General features: G+C 35.1%; 1 protein-coding gene across 1 annotated transcript in view; it reads left to right on the top strand.

Annotated features, from left to right (window-relative positions):
• Positions 1-18,104, top strand: part of AEBP2 (AE binding protein 2) — a 61,937-nt gene extending 43,833 nt beyond the window's left edge. The window contains exons 4-9 of the mRNA XM_045829643.1: positions 58-244; positions 3,308-3,432; positions 8,402-8,469; positions 13,270-13,383; positions 15,999-16,025; positions 16,542-18,104. Of these exons, the coding sequence (XP_045685599.1) occupies positions 58-244; positions 3,308-3,432; positions 8,402-8,469; positions 13,270-13,383; positions 15,999-16,025; positions 16,542-16,587 (567 nt within the window). The 3' untranslated portion in view covers positions 16,588-18,104. The remainder of the gene's footprint in view (positions 1-57; positions 245-3,307; positions 3,433-8,401; positions 8,470-13,269; positions 13,384-15,998; positions 16,026-16,541) is intronic.
• Positions 18,105-18,405: the final 301 nt, after the last annotated feature.

Genomic DNA, 18,405 nt, shown 5'->3' with positions numbered 1-18,405 from the left:
CATATTGTGCTTGTTTCCTACTTAGCATCCCTGACATCCTTTTTTATTTTTATTTAGTGTGTTGTTGGTGGCTGCAATGCCAGCTTTGCTTCTCAGGGAGGGCTAGCTCGCCATGTACCTACACACTTCAGTCAGCAGAACTCCTCAAAAGTTTCTAGCCAGCCAAAGGCCAAAGAAGAATCCCCTTCTAAAGCTGGAATGAACAAAAGGAGGAAATTAAAGAACAAAAGACGACGCTCATTACGTAAGTGTTTCTTTGAAAACCTGAGTATTACAATGCTTTTGTTTATATCTTGGGCTTTTATGCAAATTCAGTTTTTACTGTTCTTCAATTTAGCTTATCTATTTTTGTTAACAGTAACAAACAGGTTACCTGTAGGACAATGTGAGAATTCAGGGATGAAGTTTTATCTGTAGTAGCTAAGAGAGTGTGAGTATATATGGTCTTAGAATACAGACTGCATAGAATTAGATTTTGAGGGCTACTTTGATTTCATCCTAAATGAAGAAAATTTAAAACATGGCAGTGTTGGTGTTTCTGACAGTATTTCAAAGAAATTGAGCATGCTAAAAGTAAAAATCAAGTAAAAGTTAAGTAACCTATCTGCTCTAAAGTGATGTGTGTGTGAATAAGAAAATTACTTGCAGTCTCTGTTTCAGCACTTACTGGTCTCTCGTAACACACAAACAGTTGTTATGTGCTTAGTTATCAGGTTACGACGAGGTGTGTCCTCAATAATTAGGATAGAACACAATTAGATTATAAGACTTGTAAATGTTGGGAGCAGGAATTGACTTTGAAACCCCAGAGCCTAGCACTGTGCCTGGTTCTTAAGGTTGACCGGCTGATGAAATAAATATACCTTGAATGAAGAAATATGATTGAGCAACGCTGTCATTGAAAAGGGAGGCCACTGCAAGAGTGAACTAGAAAGGGAAAAAAAATTGCATCCTACTTTTTCTCTTGGGATTTGAGTAGAGTGTAGAAGAGACTCCAGACACTAATCTACACTGTAAAGGAGACAGTTATCTCTAAAACATTGCAACTTTTTTTTGTTAGAGCAAAGCTACAATGGACAAATGAAAAAAAAAACACATGTAAAAATAAACTTTCCTAAACGCTCTTAAGTTTCTTTCTTGTTGTTGAAATAAAACATTTAATTTTCAAAGTTGGCTACTGAATTTAGGTTGTGGATCCATTTCCCTTTTGATTATGTGCCTCATTGGTTTAAAAAAAATGCTTGGGCACTCAGTTCTAACACAGGTGTATAGTGTATATGGATAATATTGTTAATGCACATTATCAAACAGTTACCAAGAAGAACTACTGGTAACATCGAGTTGATAAGTGGTACTGTTTCTTCCCATAATCTAATGGATCATGACACCTGCTTTGGAGACTGTTGTGCTGGTTTCATATTCATGATGTCTTAATGGTGGATATTAACATGGTGTTAAGGTTGGAGTAGGATAGAATCTGACATTTGAGGGCTTCTTTCATTATTGTGAAATTAATTCTAGTGATAACATTTGTGTTTGAATCTTGAATGAGGAGTGGTAGATTTGAATGATGTATGGAGGTTGGTTATTTTTATTTTCTCTAAGTGCTTACACTTCTCAGACAAAAAGCATATTTGGAGAGCATGGAGAAAGTACACTTTTCCCCCCAGTAGTCACAGATCTAATAGGAAGGGGATTTGTTTCTCAGCATTAGGTAAAATCATGACTTTTTCTCCTATAAGTGTTTTTTTTTCCCTACTGATTTCTATTGTCATTGTATTCTTAGTTTTATGGGTTTTGCTAGTTTGTTACTAGTTGGTATTTTGCTTATTTCCTTCTGAGAAAAAAAGTGCAATGATAATAGAGGTATCTAGGTTATTTTGTATATGCCAACTTGTGAAATCATCTTCCCACAACAGCTCCGGTGGATTTGTGTAGATGTTCTGACAACTCTGTGAATGCTGGAGATAAATTCATTCCACATAGTAGTAAATCAGAGCAGTGTGGCAAGTCAGCGACATGTAATTCAGAATGTGCTGTACCCGGAAATTAAGCCTTTTCTTCTCTTGTCAGTAAAATTTAATTTTTAATTACAGATGATAATATTAAATTATATGTATTAATAAGCTCCACAGTTGTAAAGCAATGGATTTATTTTCCTTATTTTGGGCAGTGTTCCAGTTAAGAATAAAAGTGACACAATTTATAATAATTTTAGTGGGATTAAAATTTAAAATTTAAAAATGTTCTTACCAAATTAAATCTTCAATGTATAACTTTGTTGTGATTATACTAAGGGATTGCCTATTCTGTGTTTGTGAATTTATTATTTTTTAAAAAGTGGTATGTGCTTATTAATATAAACTGCTTTATGACTTCATGGGGAACTTTTATAGGCATTTATTTTACTTAATCATAATCTATAGTTTTATCTCCATTTCACAAAAAAGGAAATAGGCTAAGGTAGATTTAAGCAGTTTTCCCAAAATTACATTGCTGATACTGGAGGAGTTGATTTAGAATTTTGATGAACTCATTGGCATTCAAAAATTTATCATTTTCAGCCCTGGCTGGTGTAGCTCAGTGGATTGAGTGCGGACTGTGAACCAAAGTGTCGCAGGTTCAATTCCCAGTCAGGGTACATGCCTGGGTTGCAGGCCATGACCCCCAGCAACCGCACATTGATGTTTCTCTCTCTCTCTCCCCCTCCCTATCTCCCTCCTTTCCCTCTCTAAAAATAAATAATAAATAAAAAATCTTTTAAAAAATGTATCATTTTCTTAGATTGTTTTTAGAAGTTATTTATAATCAAGAAAATACTTGGAAAATCCCCAAAAAATATTACCACTGTCAAATTTGGAAAAATTTTGATTACATATTAGTATAGAATGTTCATGAAGTGCATTCCATATGTTTGGTTGTGGTGAATGAGGTCTCAGTGTGGTGCGCTGGTGGAGATGGTTGTCCGATTGGTGAAAATGTAGAGTGTTGCTCAGGAGAGGTAGTGGAATGAAATATAAAACTATAAAAATGATAGCAGCTGAAATGTGCAGTCATAAGGTCTGAAGGTAGAACCTTATTCACTAAGGGGCCACATTAACCCACATTCACTTGTTAGTTGGAATTCATCTTTTGTACATTATTGTCAGCAAGACTCTGTTTTGAAAACAAAGAAAATCTTGGATTTTAACTGATAGTTGATAATTATTTCTGTCTTATAACATATTTTTGTGGAAAATGCACTACATAGCTGTTTGGCAGACTGTTACATTTATTTGAATATACTTTATTTCTTTTGTATTTTCAGCACGACCGCATGATTTCTTCGATGCACAAACACTGGATGCGATAAGACATCGAGCCATATGCTTTAACCTCTCAGCCCATATAGAAAGTTTAGGGAAGGGACACAGTGTCGTTTTTCATAGTACTGTAAGTGTTTGATTTCTTTTTTCAAATTATCTGTATATGTTTGTGAAATGTGTATTTTGACGTTCATAATCATTTCTATATTGCTCAAAATCAAAGAACATATAATTTAACAAAAAAGAACCTTTTGCTTCATCAGTGTTTTAAAATTACTTATGGTATATTATTGGTTATAAAGCAAATATTTCCCACAGTTGGATATTTTTATGATTAAATTGGATATATTTGTTTTCAAATAAGCTTAGAGTCCTTTTTATTTTTATATTTTATTTGTAATGTTTTCCTTTGTATTGACTTTATTGGGGTGACACTGGTTAACAAAACTACACAGGTTTCAGGTGCACAGTTGTACAACACATCATCTGTGCACTGTATTGTGTGTCACTGCCCCAAGTCGGGTTTCCATCTTCACCATTTATCCCCCCACTTATCGTCCTCCACCTACCCCTCAACCCCTGGCAGTCACCACAAAAATGGAATATTTTAGCCTTTAATTTGAGCTGTTTTGGCAGTTGGGCCATTAGGCATAGGTGGTGTCTTTTTTTGACATGGTTTCCTTCTTTGTAGAATTAGAACATTAGACGCCTTTTAGCTTACATCCTATGTGCTGTATGTGCCTTCCTTACATCAACAGAAATAAGAGAGTGGCTATCAAATTAAAGCTTTGTGAAGGAGGGACTTTTGTTCTGTTTTGTTCCAGTGATGTATCCCAGGTTTCTAGAATTGACCCTGAAGTGTACTCTAGGCACCGATTGTATTTGTTGAAAGGATAATATTAGTTAACACAGAAAAGAAAAGTATAAACTTTTAGAAAGCAATGCATAGGACATCTTTCAGTAACTGTGAGTTAATAGAGAGTTCTGTCTTCACATGTTCCTTGCCATTTTATTATCCTTTAAATTGTTGTAGTTTGGTGAAGGTAAGTTACTAGAGACAAAACAATTTTAAGACCAGACTCTTAGTGATTTGGATCCGTGGAAAAAGAGATTGTTTAATTTTGCCTGCTGAAATATCAAATATACTAAATTAAAGTTTTATTTTTATAGTTCAATTAAAATACACGAGAATTTAAGTACAAAAGGTTGATATATTGTCAGTATCTACTGGTTTGAATCTGTATTTTTTCTGTCTTCTGTAGTAGGTTCTTGGGGACATACTTACTTTTTCTTCTGTGTACTTGGATCCTTCCATTTCCAAGTTTCCAATTTTGATTTTGATTTCCAAAATTAAAGGCAAGAAATGAAAAGATTAGACACAAAGGAAAGAAAATCTTTTCTGAGATTGAAACATATGAGGTGTGAGTTTGGGTTTGAAGAAAGGTGTAACATACTTACAGTATTTTAAAGAACATTGGCAGTATAGTTAGTTATCTAAATAAGAAAGGAAGGGTTGGAAGGAGAATGAGAAGATTTGAATACAAGGTAAAACTGGGTGCACCTTGCTCAGCAGAGATTGTTGGAAGTCCTCCTTTGAAGTTTGATGACATAGGTTTATGATTTCGTAGGTCTATAACTGTTCAATGAGATATGCTCACCAGATCCAGAGTGTCTGGCATTTGGGCTAATTTGTTTATTTGCTTAAGTAGTTGAGTGCCTACTATGTGCCATGTATTACTGATGTAGCAGTGAACAAAACAGGTTAAAATAAAACAGTAAACCATGAGTACCCTCTAGTAGAAGAGATATGATAAATGATGAAATAGTAGGATTTTAGGAACCTAAAGAAAGGGAGGCAATAAGCCATTCTGTTACTAGGGGAGGAGCATCATAGCCAGTGGAAAATCAAGTTCAAAATCCTTAAATGGGAATATGTCAAATATTTTGAAAAACAGTGAGGAGGCCAGTGTGGCTGGAGGAAACGAGTGAGGCACAGAGCGTAGTAGTCAAGTCAGAGAGGTAATAGGGAGAACCTTATTGGACTAAGTAAGACCTTGGCTTTTATTCTGTGTGTGGTGGGAAGCCATTCAAGGAGTTGGAGCAGCCATGGTCTGATGTGATTTTTAAAATAATTTTTATTTAATGTAAATACTCACTTAAAGTGTATAATTCTATGCGTTTTGACAGTTCTGCTTAACTGAAACCACCACTATTGCAGTTAAAATGCAGAACATTCCCATCTCTCAAATCTTGTCTGTTGTAACTTTAGTTCATCTCTGCCGCCACCTCCTGCCTTAGAGAATTCACTGATCTGATCTCTTTCTTCTCATGTGGGTTTTAATGTGCTCACTTTGCTTTTTTTGTGTTGTGAGAACAGATTGTAGGTCAGAGAGCACGTAGAATGGGATTAGTCTTTCCAGTAACCCAGGTGAAAGACTGGAATGGTTCTAGTGGAGATGCCAATGAAGTTGGATTCTGATTCTTTTGAAAGTATACTGACAAGGACTATGGGTGGGTTGCATATCAGGTTTGATAACGAGGGGAAAGATGACTTGAGTTTTTTGGTTAAAACAACTGGCCAAAAGGATGGAGTGCAGCCCTGGCTGGTGTAGCTCAGTGGATTGAGCAATGCTTTGCAAACCAAAGCATTGCAGGTTCCATTCCCAGTCAGGGTACATGCCTGGGTTGCAGGCCATGACCCCCAGCAACTGCACATTGATGTTTCTCTCTCTCTCTATCTCCCTACCTTCTCTCTCTAAAAATAAATAAATAAAATCTTTATAAAAAAGGATGGAGTACAATTTATTTATTCATTTTAAAAATTATTTTATTTATTTATAGAGAGAGGGGGAGGGAGGGAGAAAGAAAGAGGCAGAGAAACATCAATGCAAGAGAGAAGAAACATCGATCAGGTGCCTCTTGCACATCTCCATCCAGGGACTAAATCTGCAACCCAGGCTTGTGCCCTTGAACACTTGACTTTTTGCTTTGCAGGATAATGTCTAACCAACTGAGCCACACTGGGTCAGGGCTGGACTTGCCATTTAAAATAGAGGCTGTGGTGATGAGCAGATCAGGAGGAAAAGGGAGTATTAAGAGGTATAATTTTAGCACTTTTGGTAGAGCTAAAATAGTGCCTGTGTCATGGAGGGAGTTTGAGCTCAGAGGATAGATATGGCTACAGATTCAAATATGGAAGTTTTCAGCATATTAGTGGTATTTAAAGGTATCAGACTGGATAAGATCACTTTGGAACTTAAGTATAAATAGAGAAGAGAAGAAATTTAAGAACTGAGCTTTGGAGCATTAACATTTAATAAGCAGTAAATCTGATGAAATAATGGTCTAGTAATGAGCAAGCATCTGATTAGGGAATAGTGAGTGGTGATAAAGAAGGTTGTATTTTAAAAAGCAAAGCCCCCAACTTTCACCTGCTTTCATTAGAGTAGCTCCTTGTAATAAAATCCTTCGGTTTATCATGGGAGGACTTGAGATGATCCAAAAAAAGAAAAAGAAAAAGAGAGAAGGAACTAAAAATAGTTGTGGTGATTTAAGGAGTCTAGGGGAAATTTAAAAACTGACTGAGAATCAAAATAGTCTGTGATGATGAAAATAAGTTTTCTAGCTATAGAAAGCATCTGAGAGGCTTTAAGAACATGAAACCTATGTTTGTCATAAATTAAAGAACAGGAATAAGTGACATTGCAGAGGTAACCTTGACTGAGGAAAAACCACAAAGTGTAGAGTGTAATCTGGAGAATGCTTTTTTCCTGGCAAAGGTGGAAGGAAGAGACATCTATAATGAGAAAAGTTCTCTGTTGGACACAATAGAAAGGAAAGGAGCTAGGTGAGCAAGTTCTTTGAAGTTCCATGGCTTGGGAAGGTTTTGTGTTAAACAGAATCACTTCTGTTAGCAGTCAAAATGTTTAAGTACAAATTTAAGTCTTCTAGTTACCAAATTTTTATAGGAAATAATCATACTGTTAATGAAACAATTAGCAGAAAACACACTTTTCTATGAGGTACTATCCTATGCAGTTTGCCTAATTTGTCGTCTTTAATTGAAACATTTTCTTTCAAGCCTTCTCCAGAAGAGGTCAGCAGATTCCTAGTTACCAGTCTGTTGGCTTGCTGTGCTTGGTTGGTTTGCATTGTTTTCATATCTTTGTAGAGGTATTTTGTTTTAGCATCTTCAGATCTGTCTTTGGGCTTTTTAATTAATCTCATTGTCAAGTTGATAATTAGGGTACTTAACTACAGATTTTTATATAATGGAGATAGAAGGTGTTTTATATGTGCCTAGAGTGCTATCGTTACTTAGTTCTAATGTGTTTTGAGGGTGACATAATTTTGTGGGGCTATTTGGAACTTAAACTTGGTGAAAACATTGATGTTTAGATTACTAAAACACTGAAGTGCTAATTTTGTTAATATGGAAGTTATAAGATTTGTAAAATATCACTGTGATCTGTTTTTATTTATTTAAGTATTACATTAATTTTCAGAATCTGGTAATGAATGACAAGTATATTGCTTTTCTTATACTTCTATAGGTCTTTTTGTTCAGGTTGATCCACCCTGTAACTTAGATAGATTCTTTAAAATTGAACCTAAACATAGATTGGCTAATGTTTCATTTACAATAAAACAAACCAACCAACAAGCAAAGAAACTCCCCAAAACAAAAAAATTTCTTAGCTGTAAATTACAGACTTTTCCCTTCTCAGAAGTATTTTTTCTTTACTGTGTATTCTTTAAAAATATTCTAGCCAGTGTGCATTCTTGGTTAGCCTTCCTGTCACGCCACAGACTTAGGAGATAGTAAAGTAAATAATGTTTTCAGTACCTTAACCAAGATAGTATGGTTTGTCTATTTGGCTGTAGAGACCTTCTTTAGTTCCTTTTTTCTGTTTTGTGAAGTTTTGTCATCAAAGATGAACTCGCTACATAATAGGGCAGAACAAGATGTGGTAGTGGTAATATCTGGTCTAGGATATGAACACCTAAAAGTTCTTGATTAAAATTAAAAGTACCTTGCACTGATATGTTAGAAAAATGTGTTGCAAATAATTTTTATGATTTCTTGTCATTACTAGGTAATAGCTAAGAGAAAAGAGGATTCTGGAAAGATAAAACTTTTGCTTCATTGGATGCCTGAAGACATGTAAGTATTTGGAATACTATGAAATTAATAGACTAATGTTTTTTATTAAAATCTTATACTAAAAAATTGCTAACATTGTTGGATTCAAACATAAATGACTTACAGGAATGAAACTAGGAAGTATTTTGAGGTTGTCAGGATTAATGACAGAATCTCTGAAAGCCCTTACATTTCCTGGCTAAAGGTATAATCTTTAAAATTAGCTTTTTATGTTTTTAATAAAAGTTGTAACTATTTGTAATAGAATGGGATTATTTTTAGGATTTTTAATGACCCTCAAGTAGTATGCAAGCAGCCTTAGTGGTCCTTTTGTTTGAATCATTTATTTAAAATATTTCTAAACATGTGTCCAGCACACAATTAATGCCATTTTATAGAAAATGCAGTTAACCAGCTTTCCAGTATAATTAAATTTTTCTTTGAACTTTAGTACCTTTTAGAGCACTTCTGACCCAGATGCTGCTTAATTTAGACTTTCAGTTTTAATTTTCTTTTTTTAAGTGTATTTTATTATGTTATTACAATTGTCCCAATTTTTCCCTGTTTGCTACTCTCTGCCTGCCACCCCCTCTTTTCTACAGCAGTCCCCTCTACTCCTGAATTCATGTCCGTGGGTTGGGTGGGCATATAGGTTTGGCTTCTCCATCTCCTATGCTGTTCTTAACCTCCCCCTATGTATTTTGTACCTACCAATTATACTTCTTTTTTTTTTTAAGATTTTATTCATTTTTAGAGAGGGAAGGGAGGGAGAAAGAGAGAGAGAGAGAAACATCAGTGTGCAGTTGCTGGGGGACTTGGCCTGCAACCCAGGCATGTGCCCTGACTGGGAATCGAACCTGCGATGCTTTGGTTTGCAGCCCATGCTCAATCCACTGAGCTACACCAGCCAGGGCAATTATACTTACTAATCTCTGCAACTTTTCTCCCCATTCTCTAGCCTTTCTTCACTGATAACTCTCCATGTGATCTCCATTTCTTTGATTCTGTTCCTGTTTTATTTTGCTTAGATTGTTTTCTTTTAAGATTTCACTTGTTGATAGTTGTGAATTTGTTGCTTTTTTAATGTTCACAGCTTTGATCTTCTTTTTCTTAAATAGGTACCTTTAACATTTCATATAATAATGGTTTGGTGATGATGAACTCCTTTAGCTTTTACCTTGTTTGGGAAGCACTTTATCCGCCACAGAGAGTAATCTTGGATGTAGGTCCTTGCCTTTCATCAGTGTGAATACTTGTTGCCAGTCCCTTCTTGCCTACAAAGTTTCTTTTGAGAAATTAGCTGATAGTCTTGTGGGTACTCTTTTGTAGGTAACTCTGCTTTTCTCTCACTGCTTTTAAGATTTTCTCGTTAAGCTTCACTTCTGTATTTTAATTATGATGTGTGTTGGTGTGGTCCTCTTTGAGCCTAACGTGTTTGGGACTCTTCGTGCTTCCTGGACTTGCATGCCTATTTCCTTTGTCAAATTAGGGAAGTTTTCTTTCATTATTTTTTCAAATAAGTTTTCTTCCACTTCTCCTCTGGCATCCCTATGATTTGGATGTTGGCACATTTGGAGATGTCCCAGAGTCATCCTATACTCTCCTCATTTTTTGAATTCTTGTTCTTTCTGTTCTGGTTGAATGTTTATTTGTTCCCTATGTTCTAAATTATTCATTTGAATGCTGGCTTCCTTCCCTTCGCTGTTGGCTCCCTATGGGTTTTTCTTTATTTCACTTAGTGTAACCTTGATTTCTTCCCTTATGTTGTTGCCTTACTCAGTGAGTTCTTTGAGCATCCTTATCACCAGTGTTTTGAACTCTGCATCTGATAGGTTGGCCATCTCCATTTGTTTAGTTCTTTTTCTGGGGTTTTGTTTTGTTCTTTCATTTGGGCCATATTTCTTTGTTTCCTCAATTTAGCACCCTCTCTGTGTTTGTTTATATGTATTAGGTAGAGCTGCTTTGACTTCTTGTAAAAGGCAGCTGTAAATTGTGTGTGACGGAACCTTAGGTAATCATCAGAACAGGGCAACCTGCATAACTGCTTTGTGGCTCTGTGTTGGGGGGAGGGCTCGGAGAGGGGACTGTGCTGCTGCCTGGCTCCTGGCTTCTGCCTGGCTGCCTGGCTTCTGTTTGCCCTGGCACTATCCCCGATTCCAGTCACTTCACTCACGTTCCCCATATGTGACTGGCTCCCTTCCAGCTGTTGCCCTGGTGTTGAATCCCAGAGTGGGTGGGTTTGCGTACATTTTAAGACCATGAGGGCCCTTTAAGTGATGTTTCCTGAAAATCATGGCAGTTCCTTCTGCCAACCCAATCCCCACTGGTTTTTACAGCCAGAAGTTATGGGTATTTATCTTCCCAGTGCTAGAACCCTGGGCTGTGTGGTCTGGCCTGGGGTTGGGATTGCTAGCTCCCAATGTATCTCCCAGTTTTTATCCACCACATGGGAATGTGGGGCTGTCTGTGCCTGTTTGACCTCTGCCTCTCCACCTGGTCTCTGTCTCTTTGCCCCTTCTACCTGTCTGGATGATTGTGGCTTCTTTAATTAAATCCTTGGTTGCTGGACTTCCATACAGTTCGATTTTCTGACAGTTCTGGGTATTATTTGTTTTGAGACTTAGTTGTAATTCTTTTTCTGGTTGCATGAGGGGGTGAAGCATGTCTACCTAAGCCTCCATCTTGACCAGTATCCAAGTTTAGTTTTTTTTATTACAAATTTTTTTCTTGTTACGGTAGGTAATAGAGGTGTATTATAGATATTTTGGGTAAAATTGATAAGCACTGAGAATAGAATAAACAAATGAATAGAATCAAATTGTGTATACTTATTTTTCAAAAATTGGCAACATGTAGTTAATATTTGTTGTGGATATTAAGTAATGTTTTTATAGTTCTCCAAACTCTTGAATGTGATCTGAATTAAAAGTTCTTAAATAGATTTGGGACTTTACAGTGCATATTAGTATATTGATATGATTTATCATATCAGTTTTTAAAAAGTCCTGTGACTATTAAACTTCTGTTAGTGTAGAATATATATACCACCACTCTCTCCCCCTTCCCTTCCAGGTTTTATGGAAATGCTACTGTAAGACATTTTTTGAAAATACCCCTGTAAAATTTATTTAATAAGCTGCTTTTTGCTGAACATTGAGGTTGCCCATGAGCTTTTATCATCACCAGTCCCTTATATAAAATTTTAAAGGGACTTACCTAAGAAAAAGATCACCCCTGGTTGGTGGTTCAGTGGATTGAGTGCTGGCCTGTGAACCATAGGGTCGACAGTTTGATTCCCAGTCAGGGCACAAGCCTGGGTTGTGGGCCAAGGTCCCCATTAGGGAGTGCGCAAAAGGCAACCACACATTGATTGATGTTTCTCTCCCTCTCTTTCTTCCTCCCTTCCCCTCTCTAAAATTAAATAAGTAAAATCTTTAAAAGGTTAAAAAAAATCAGAACTATGAGCAGTAAAATGACAACAAATTCACAACTATCAACAACTGAACCTAAAAATTAAAAAAAAAAATCAAAACTAAGCAAACAGCTAGAACAGGAACACAATCAGAAATGGAGATCACATGGAGGGTTTATCAGTGGGGGTGGGGGGAGAAAGGGGAAAAAGGTACAGGGAATAAGAAGCATAAATGGCAGGTACAAAATGGACAGGGGGAGGTTAAGAATGGCATAGGAAATGGAGAAGCCAAAGAGCTTAATGGACATGAACTAAGGTGGGGAATTACTGGGTGGAGGAGGGCAAAGGGGAGAAAAAAAATGGAACAATTGTAATAGCATAATCAATAAAATATACTTAGAAAAACACTAGAGGTTTTTCTGTACTGTTAAAGGAATATTAAAATCTATTAATATACAAACCTATACAAAATGTTGTAGTTTTTGATAGGCGTTGCCCTCCTGAGTTTTTACCAATTTCTAATCCCATCTATTAGATTAGATTATTTCTCTGGTTTATTGTCAACAGTGGCTAGTATCTTTCTTACATTTGGCATTTCTTTGGTTACAAGTAATATCATTTTTAAACTGTTCATATCTGTGGTGAATTGATGGTGGGTGTGATTCATCTGCCCTCTCTCTTTCCCCTAATGAGTGCTCATATCTTTCGTACTGATTTGTAAGAACTGTGTAAGGTTACAAACATTCAGAGTGGGATGAAAGTAGCTTTACTGTTTTGAGTACACAAAACAGACTAGATTCCTGTATTATTGTATTATTTTTCACACAAACAACTTCTGAACCTGTTTTTGCTCACCCTATAGTTCTGACACTTAATTTCTTTATGAAGAAATAATTAAAAACCCCCACCAAGTTTACACTTCCAAAAATATGTACGTGTAATTAAAATTCTGGAATCAAAGAAATTTGTTCCTACAAGAAAATTCAAATAAAAGCATTTTTATATTTGAAATTACCAATTTCCAGAATAGTAAGAATATGGACACTTAAATAGAATTTTTTACTTATTTTGTCACAAAGAAACTCGGTGTCTGATTTCTATCAAGTCAAGCTGAAGTGAATTTCACTCAGCAAGCTAAAAGGCAGTGTGTTCTAATATGTGTTTCTCAGTTTGATATGGCTTTGCCACTAAAAGTTCCTAGTGCATTCCCAAATTTGTGCCTAAAATTTTACTCTGCTATTTCTCCCCATTGCACTACCTAGATTACTGAGCTCCCTTGGCTTCTGAGAAGCTTGTTAAACTAGATGTCCCTATTGAACTAGCAGATAAGGGTGGGTAATGTGAAGGTAAATGAGGAGTAAATTTAAAATTAATGTTATTTTATGTATGACTTATTTTTTAATTTACAGTTTGCCTGACGTGTGGGTGAATGAAAGTGAGCGACATCAATTAAAAACTAAAGTAGTTCATTTATCAAAGCTACCCAAAGATACTGCCTTGCTTTTGGACCCAAACATATACAGGTAATTTAATTCCTCAGTCCATGTCTATTTTTTTTAAGATTTTATTTATTTATTTTTAGACAGAGAGGTAGGGTGAGAGAGAGAGAGAGAGAGAGAGAGAGAGAGAGAGAGAAACATCAATGTTGGTTGCCTCTTGCGTGCTCCCCTAATGGGGACCTGGCCCACAACCCAGGCATGTGCCCTGACTGGGAATCGAACCAGTGACCCTTTGGTTTGCAGGCCAGTGCTCAGTCCACTGAGCCACACTATCCAGGGCTTGAGTTGATGTTTTACTTCTAGATTGTTATCTTTAAGTCTCTAAATATTGGATGTAAGGGTAGGATTTATTTTGTAAGGACTGAATTCAATACCAAACATAATCTTGTTTTCTGGAGCTTTCTATATGGCAGTTATATCACAAAGATTTATAAATTACAGAATTGAGAAAGATAACATTTTGATAAAGTTTATGTGCCGCTTTAATCCCAGATTTATGTTAAGTAGTTTAATTGTAATATACATAGTATTTTGATAATAAGTGCCTTTTATTTAAGTATATAATACTTTTTGTAATATCAGACTTTTGTGGACCTGGGCATGTATTGCATGTGCCCTAAATACCATAAATGATTGCATTTTTTAAAACTTAGACTCTTCCCAGCTTTTCAAAAAAGCAGTTTATGTATTACTATGGTAGCTCAGACTGTTTACATTTCTAATTTCTGATCTGACCTTTGTTTCAGTATGCTGTGCTTATGGAGGTATGGGGTGGGGGGGCCAGGGGAGAAGAGGCCCAGATTTCTGACTATGTATTGAGTCACTTTGTTAGGTTCCTTACGTGCACTTCATCCTCATAGCAGCCCTGTGAAGTAGGTGTTATCTCTGTTTTACAGATTGGAAAACTGAGGCCAGAGGTTCAGGTGCTTGCCCAGGGTTACACAGATACTAACTATGTGACTGCACTCCATACTACCTCTACCCAAATGACTTACACTAGGGTGATTTCAAAACTGGTGAAAATGCTGAAAAGTGGCTCTTAATGAACAAACTTTCTATATTTTTAAAAGAAATATTAATATGTATTTTATGATAGGAATAGGTTGGATAAGAGTAAGATAATCCCAAGTGAATTTTAACTGTCTATAAAGAGACTATGTCCTATGCCAAATTTTGAAACCATGAACACTTCGAAGGTTCTGCTCATTTCATGGCTCAATTTTTTTAATATTATTCAATATAATAGGATTTTTATAATTTGAGGCATCTTCTTAATGAAATTCTAACATAATGGGCCTTGCCAGGTGGAAACACTTGAGAGTCTTGAGTTTTTCCTACTCCAAAAAGAAATTTTTAAAAAACATCTTTTGGTGAAAGTTCTAAGTACAATAAAATCTTGTTTTTTGTGTGTGTGTGGAATGAGCTAGGTTATCAAGAAATTAACTAGCATAAAGAACAGTGAAATGTCCATAAAGAAGATGATTTAGGGAAATCCACTACCACTAATGTGGGAAAGTCACTATTTAAGAAATAGTGGAATATTCTTTGTTTACCTAATTTAGGGTTACCTAAATTAGGGGTACCTAATTTAGGGTTATTTCTGCTTGCTTTTTAAAGGGAGTAATTAAAATTAGCATTCTGAAAGAGTGACGTTTTGGGAGAGCCACCCTGCTATTACTACTGGTTGTAAACATCTTAGACAGAGAATTGACAAAGGGGCATGAATCTTAATTATAAGATTAAGACTGACTCCAGTGTTTCTGCCCTGCATTCTACTCTTCCCCTCCAATGGTCTTCCTTTTTCACAGAACCAGCTTGTTTTTTTCCCTCTTCTTATGCTATATAGGAAGCAACTTAGATAATTTACTGAAAGTGATGTAAAAAATTATTCATGCTCAGAACTGATGTTCCTAAATGCATAGGAATTGCTTGTCTCATGTAATTCTACAATACTGATTTCATTCTTGAGTAATGAAGGTGTTCTTAAGACATGTAGGTACTTCTGTGGAGGTGATTTTTTTCTTTTAACTTTGTACCCAATCTTAACATTTCATTTTCAGTCTGAACTTTCATGTGTTCATGCTTCTGCTGTTCCACAAATCAGAATTTAGTCTACTCTAAAGTGGTGCAGTGTAATAGAAACACCCCCTACATTTGCTGTGCTGTAGCATCTTAACAATGTTTGAGATTTTGATAGAGAAAAGTTGTGAAATTAAGTAAAAAGGGAAAAAGCAATTCTAACTTGTTTTAGGAGAAATAATTTGGTTCATGCACATCTCAAAATAAAAGCATGGCAAACCTAAAAATACCTTAAAAAAGATTTAAAAGGATCTATTTATTTGAGAATTTTAACATCAGATTTTAAAGTACTTAGTTGGTTAAAGTACCTTATCTTAGACATGAGGTTGTTTTTAAGAAGTATACTAGCAGGCTATAGAAACAGGATTAATTAGAAGGCTATACTATGGAACTAAATTTGCATCTGCTATGTGTGAATGAGTGCTTTGGAAATAAATTTTAATGATCAGTGATCACATTGCCCATACTTTATAAATATTTGTAATGTCTCTTTTGTTGAAGTACCCAATGTATTTTTGATACAGTTGAATGAAAGATATTCCCTTTTTCTCTCTTTCTAGAACAATGCCGCAGAAGAGGTTGAAGAGGTAAAAATAAATAAATACATAAAAAGCAAACAAGCGGGGACACCTGCAGTCTTAGTCACTGACAATGGGTTTAGTACAAGTTGCACATTAGAGTCAACCCCTTCCTTTTTTTTTAATTCGATTTTTAGAGTAATATTTATGCTTAGTGTAAACATTCTGTGAATGAAGTAGGCTCTTCTGTGGAATATATTAATATATTACTGTATATCCACATTTTCATGGAATGGTGCTGTGGGAGACTGAGCAAACACTCTTCTGGCAACTTAGTGGAACAACTTCTTAAAGGCTTTGCATGCTTGCTGCTTTAAGCTGCTTCCCCCCCATAATGATTACAAGTAGTTTATATTGGAAAGAAAAGTAATTGCAACGTCTGCCCTTACAAATACCAAAAACACTGTAAGAATATTTGTCTTGACAGTGTTTATTGATTTGAAGTCATTAGGAAATACTTAGACAATGAAAATTATCAATTATGATAATTAGATGTGATTGGTTGCCATTTGTGTTCTTTTGCAGAACTCTGATAAGAAAAGTGTTCAATTTGTATTTAAGCAAACAGTGAACGACATTTGCAATCGACTAAATATTCGACTTTCGAATTAGGGCTGAAAATTTCTGTTAAAGAGTGTTGCCGTATGTCTGGTGGCTCCCTTTTCAGGACTAGGGTTTTCTCGTGGAGTACAGTATGTTAATATTTACCTATATAACTAATCTGCTAACGGTTTTTGAAAAACCTTCAAATATTTGAATAATCCTCATATTTTCATTTTAACCTACATAAGCCTCTAATTTTTTTTCGAGGAAAGCATTTGGTTTATTAGTTTTTTTTCTTAACGTAAGAAAAAGTATTTTTTTTAAAGTGTCTTCAAACTGAATCCTTTATGCACCAAAGTTGGTTTTGAAAAGGAAAATAAAATCACTTTCTTGCTTGGTTAAGCAAGAAGCCATATGGATTTTTTTTAACTTACAGAAATGGAAATATGTGTAACTTGTTAGTATTGTATCAAACAAATGTTCCATAGAGATAATAGAACATTGCTTGTAAATAATTCAGCAGATTTGTAATATATTTTTATATTATGAGATGTACTGTAGATGTTTTTCTAGAGGCATGAAAGTTAAATGTATATATTATGGGTAGAAATAATATTGAAGGATATTGTAATTCACTAGTGCTGCCAGAGGAATTGTTAATAAAGCACCTTCTTTAACAATAAATGTCTTTTTCAGACTTAAGGAACTATGTACTACTGTTAATATCTTGAAGAACAAAACACATTGAACATCCTTCCAGAAAGTCTTTGAGGGAGGACCTATACCCATAATAGAATTATGGCACTCATTTCTGACAGTGACCGTGAAGTCAATCATTTCCTTACTGTTGGAAGGACATATTGTAAAGTATGTGGCTATATGCAGTCAAACTGCAGAAAATACTCCTGATTGAGGAGTTTTCACTTTACTACAGTAATATAAAAACCAGCAGTTTTTACACTAAATTTTTTAAAGAAAGAATAGACAAAAATATAGAATTAAAACTTTGGTTCCAAAATGGGAAAGTTCCATGCTACATAAATCATTTCTCATTTACTTTAAAATATTTAAAAATAAAAACTATGGGAGACTTTATTCGTTAACAATGGGGTAAAGAGCTATATACATGAAATGAGTCATATAAAATTAAATGAAGTGCAAATAAAAGCACTGCTACTATAAGACATTCTGGAATGGTTGTTTAATAGGGTATTATCCATATGATCTGTAGCAAATGTGATTTTATTTTTAAAAAGAAAAGCAGTATGTTTTCTTACCTTTTATTGTTCTCCTTTGCTTAAGCACTTCATTAATTGCTTTTTATTCTGTATCTGCGAAGTAATCTGTAATCTTCTTTGTTCTTTTAAAATTTTGATTTGTTAAAAAATTGCCAAATAGAAGTGTTCCAGATATATAGTTTGTACCTGTATTTTTTATTTTATTGCCTCATGTTCTTGTAAGTCATTCTTAATTGACCGATGATTGTAGACCATGCCTGAGTATTTTTTCTAATAAAACAAAAACAAATCACATTTAGCTTCAAAATTGTAACAGTTCAATTACATTTTTAAGCAACATTTGAAATGGACATCTAATATTTTATTTTGGAGCACTGCAAAAAAAAATGAGTTTTTTCATTGTGTAGAAATATTTAGATGTCAGAATCAAATTTTATGGTTATTGAATAGCCTCTGAGTAGTCAGACACTCATGATACCTTGCTGCTTATCTGACTTTGGTCCGATACTAGTAACACACCAAAAACTACAGAATTAAAATGAAAGAGTATTTAACTTGTACGTAAACATTATTATTACATACCAGCACAATTATATACTAGCGGCAAG

This window comes from Phyllostomus hastatus, unplaced genomic scaffold, assembly GCF_019186645.2.
Source record: "Phyllostomus hastatus isolate PE091 unplaced genomic scaffold, TTU_PhHast_1.1 phas_scaffold_93, whole genome shotgun sequence".
Lineage (NCBI taxonomy): Eukaryota > Metazoa > Chordata > Mammalia > Chiroptera > Phyllostomidae > Phyllostomus > Phyllostomus hastatus.
This window is presented reverse-complemented; position numbering and strand designations above follow the sequence as displayed.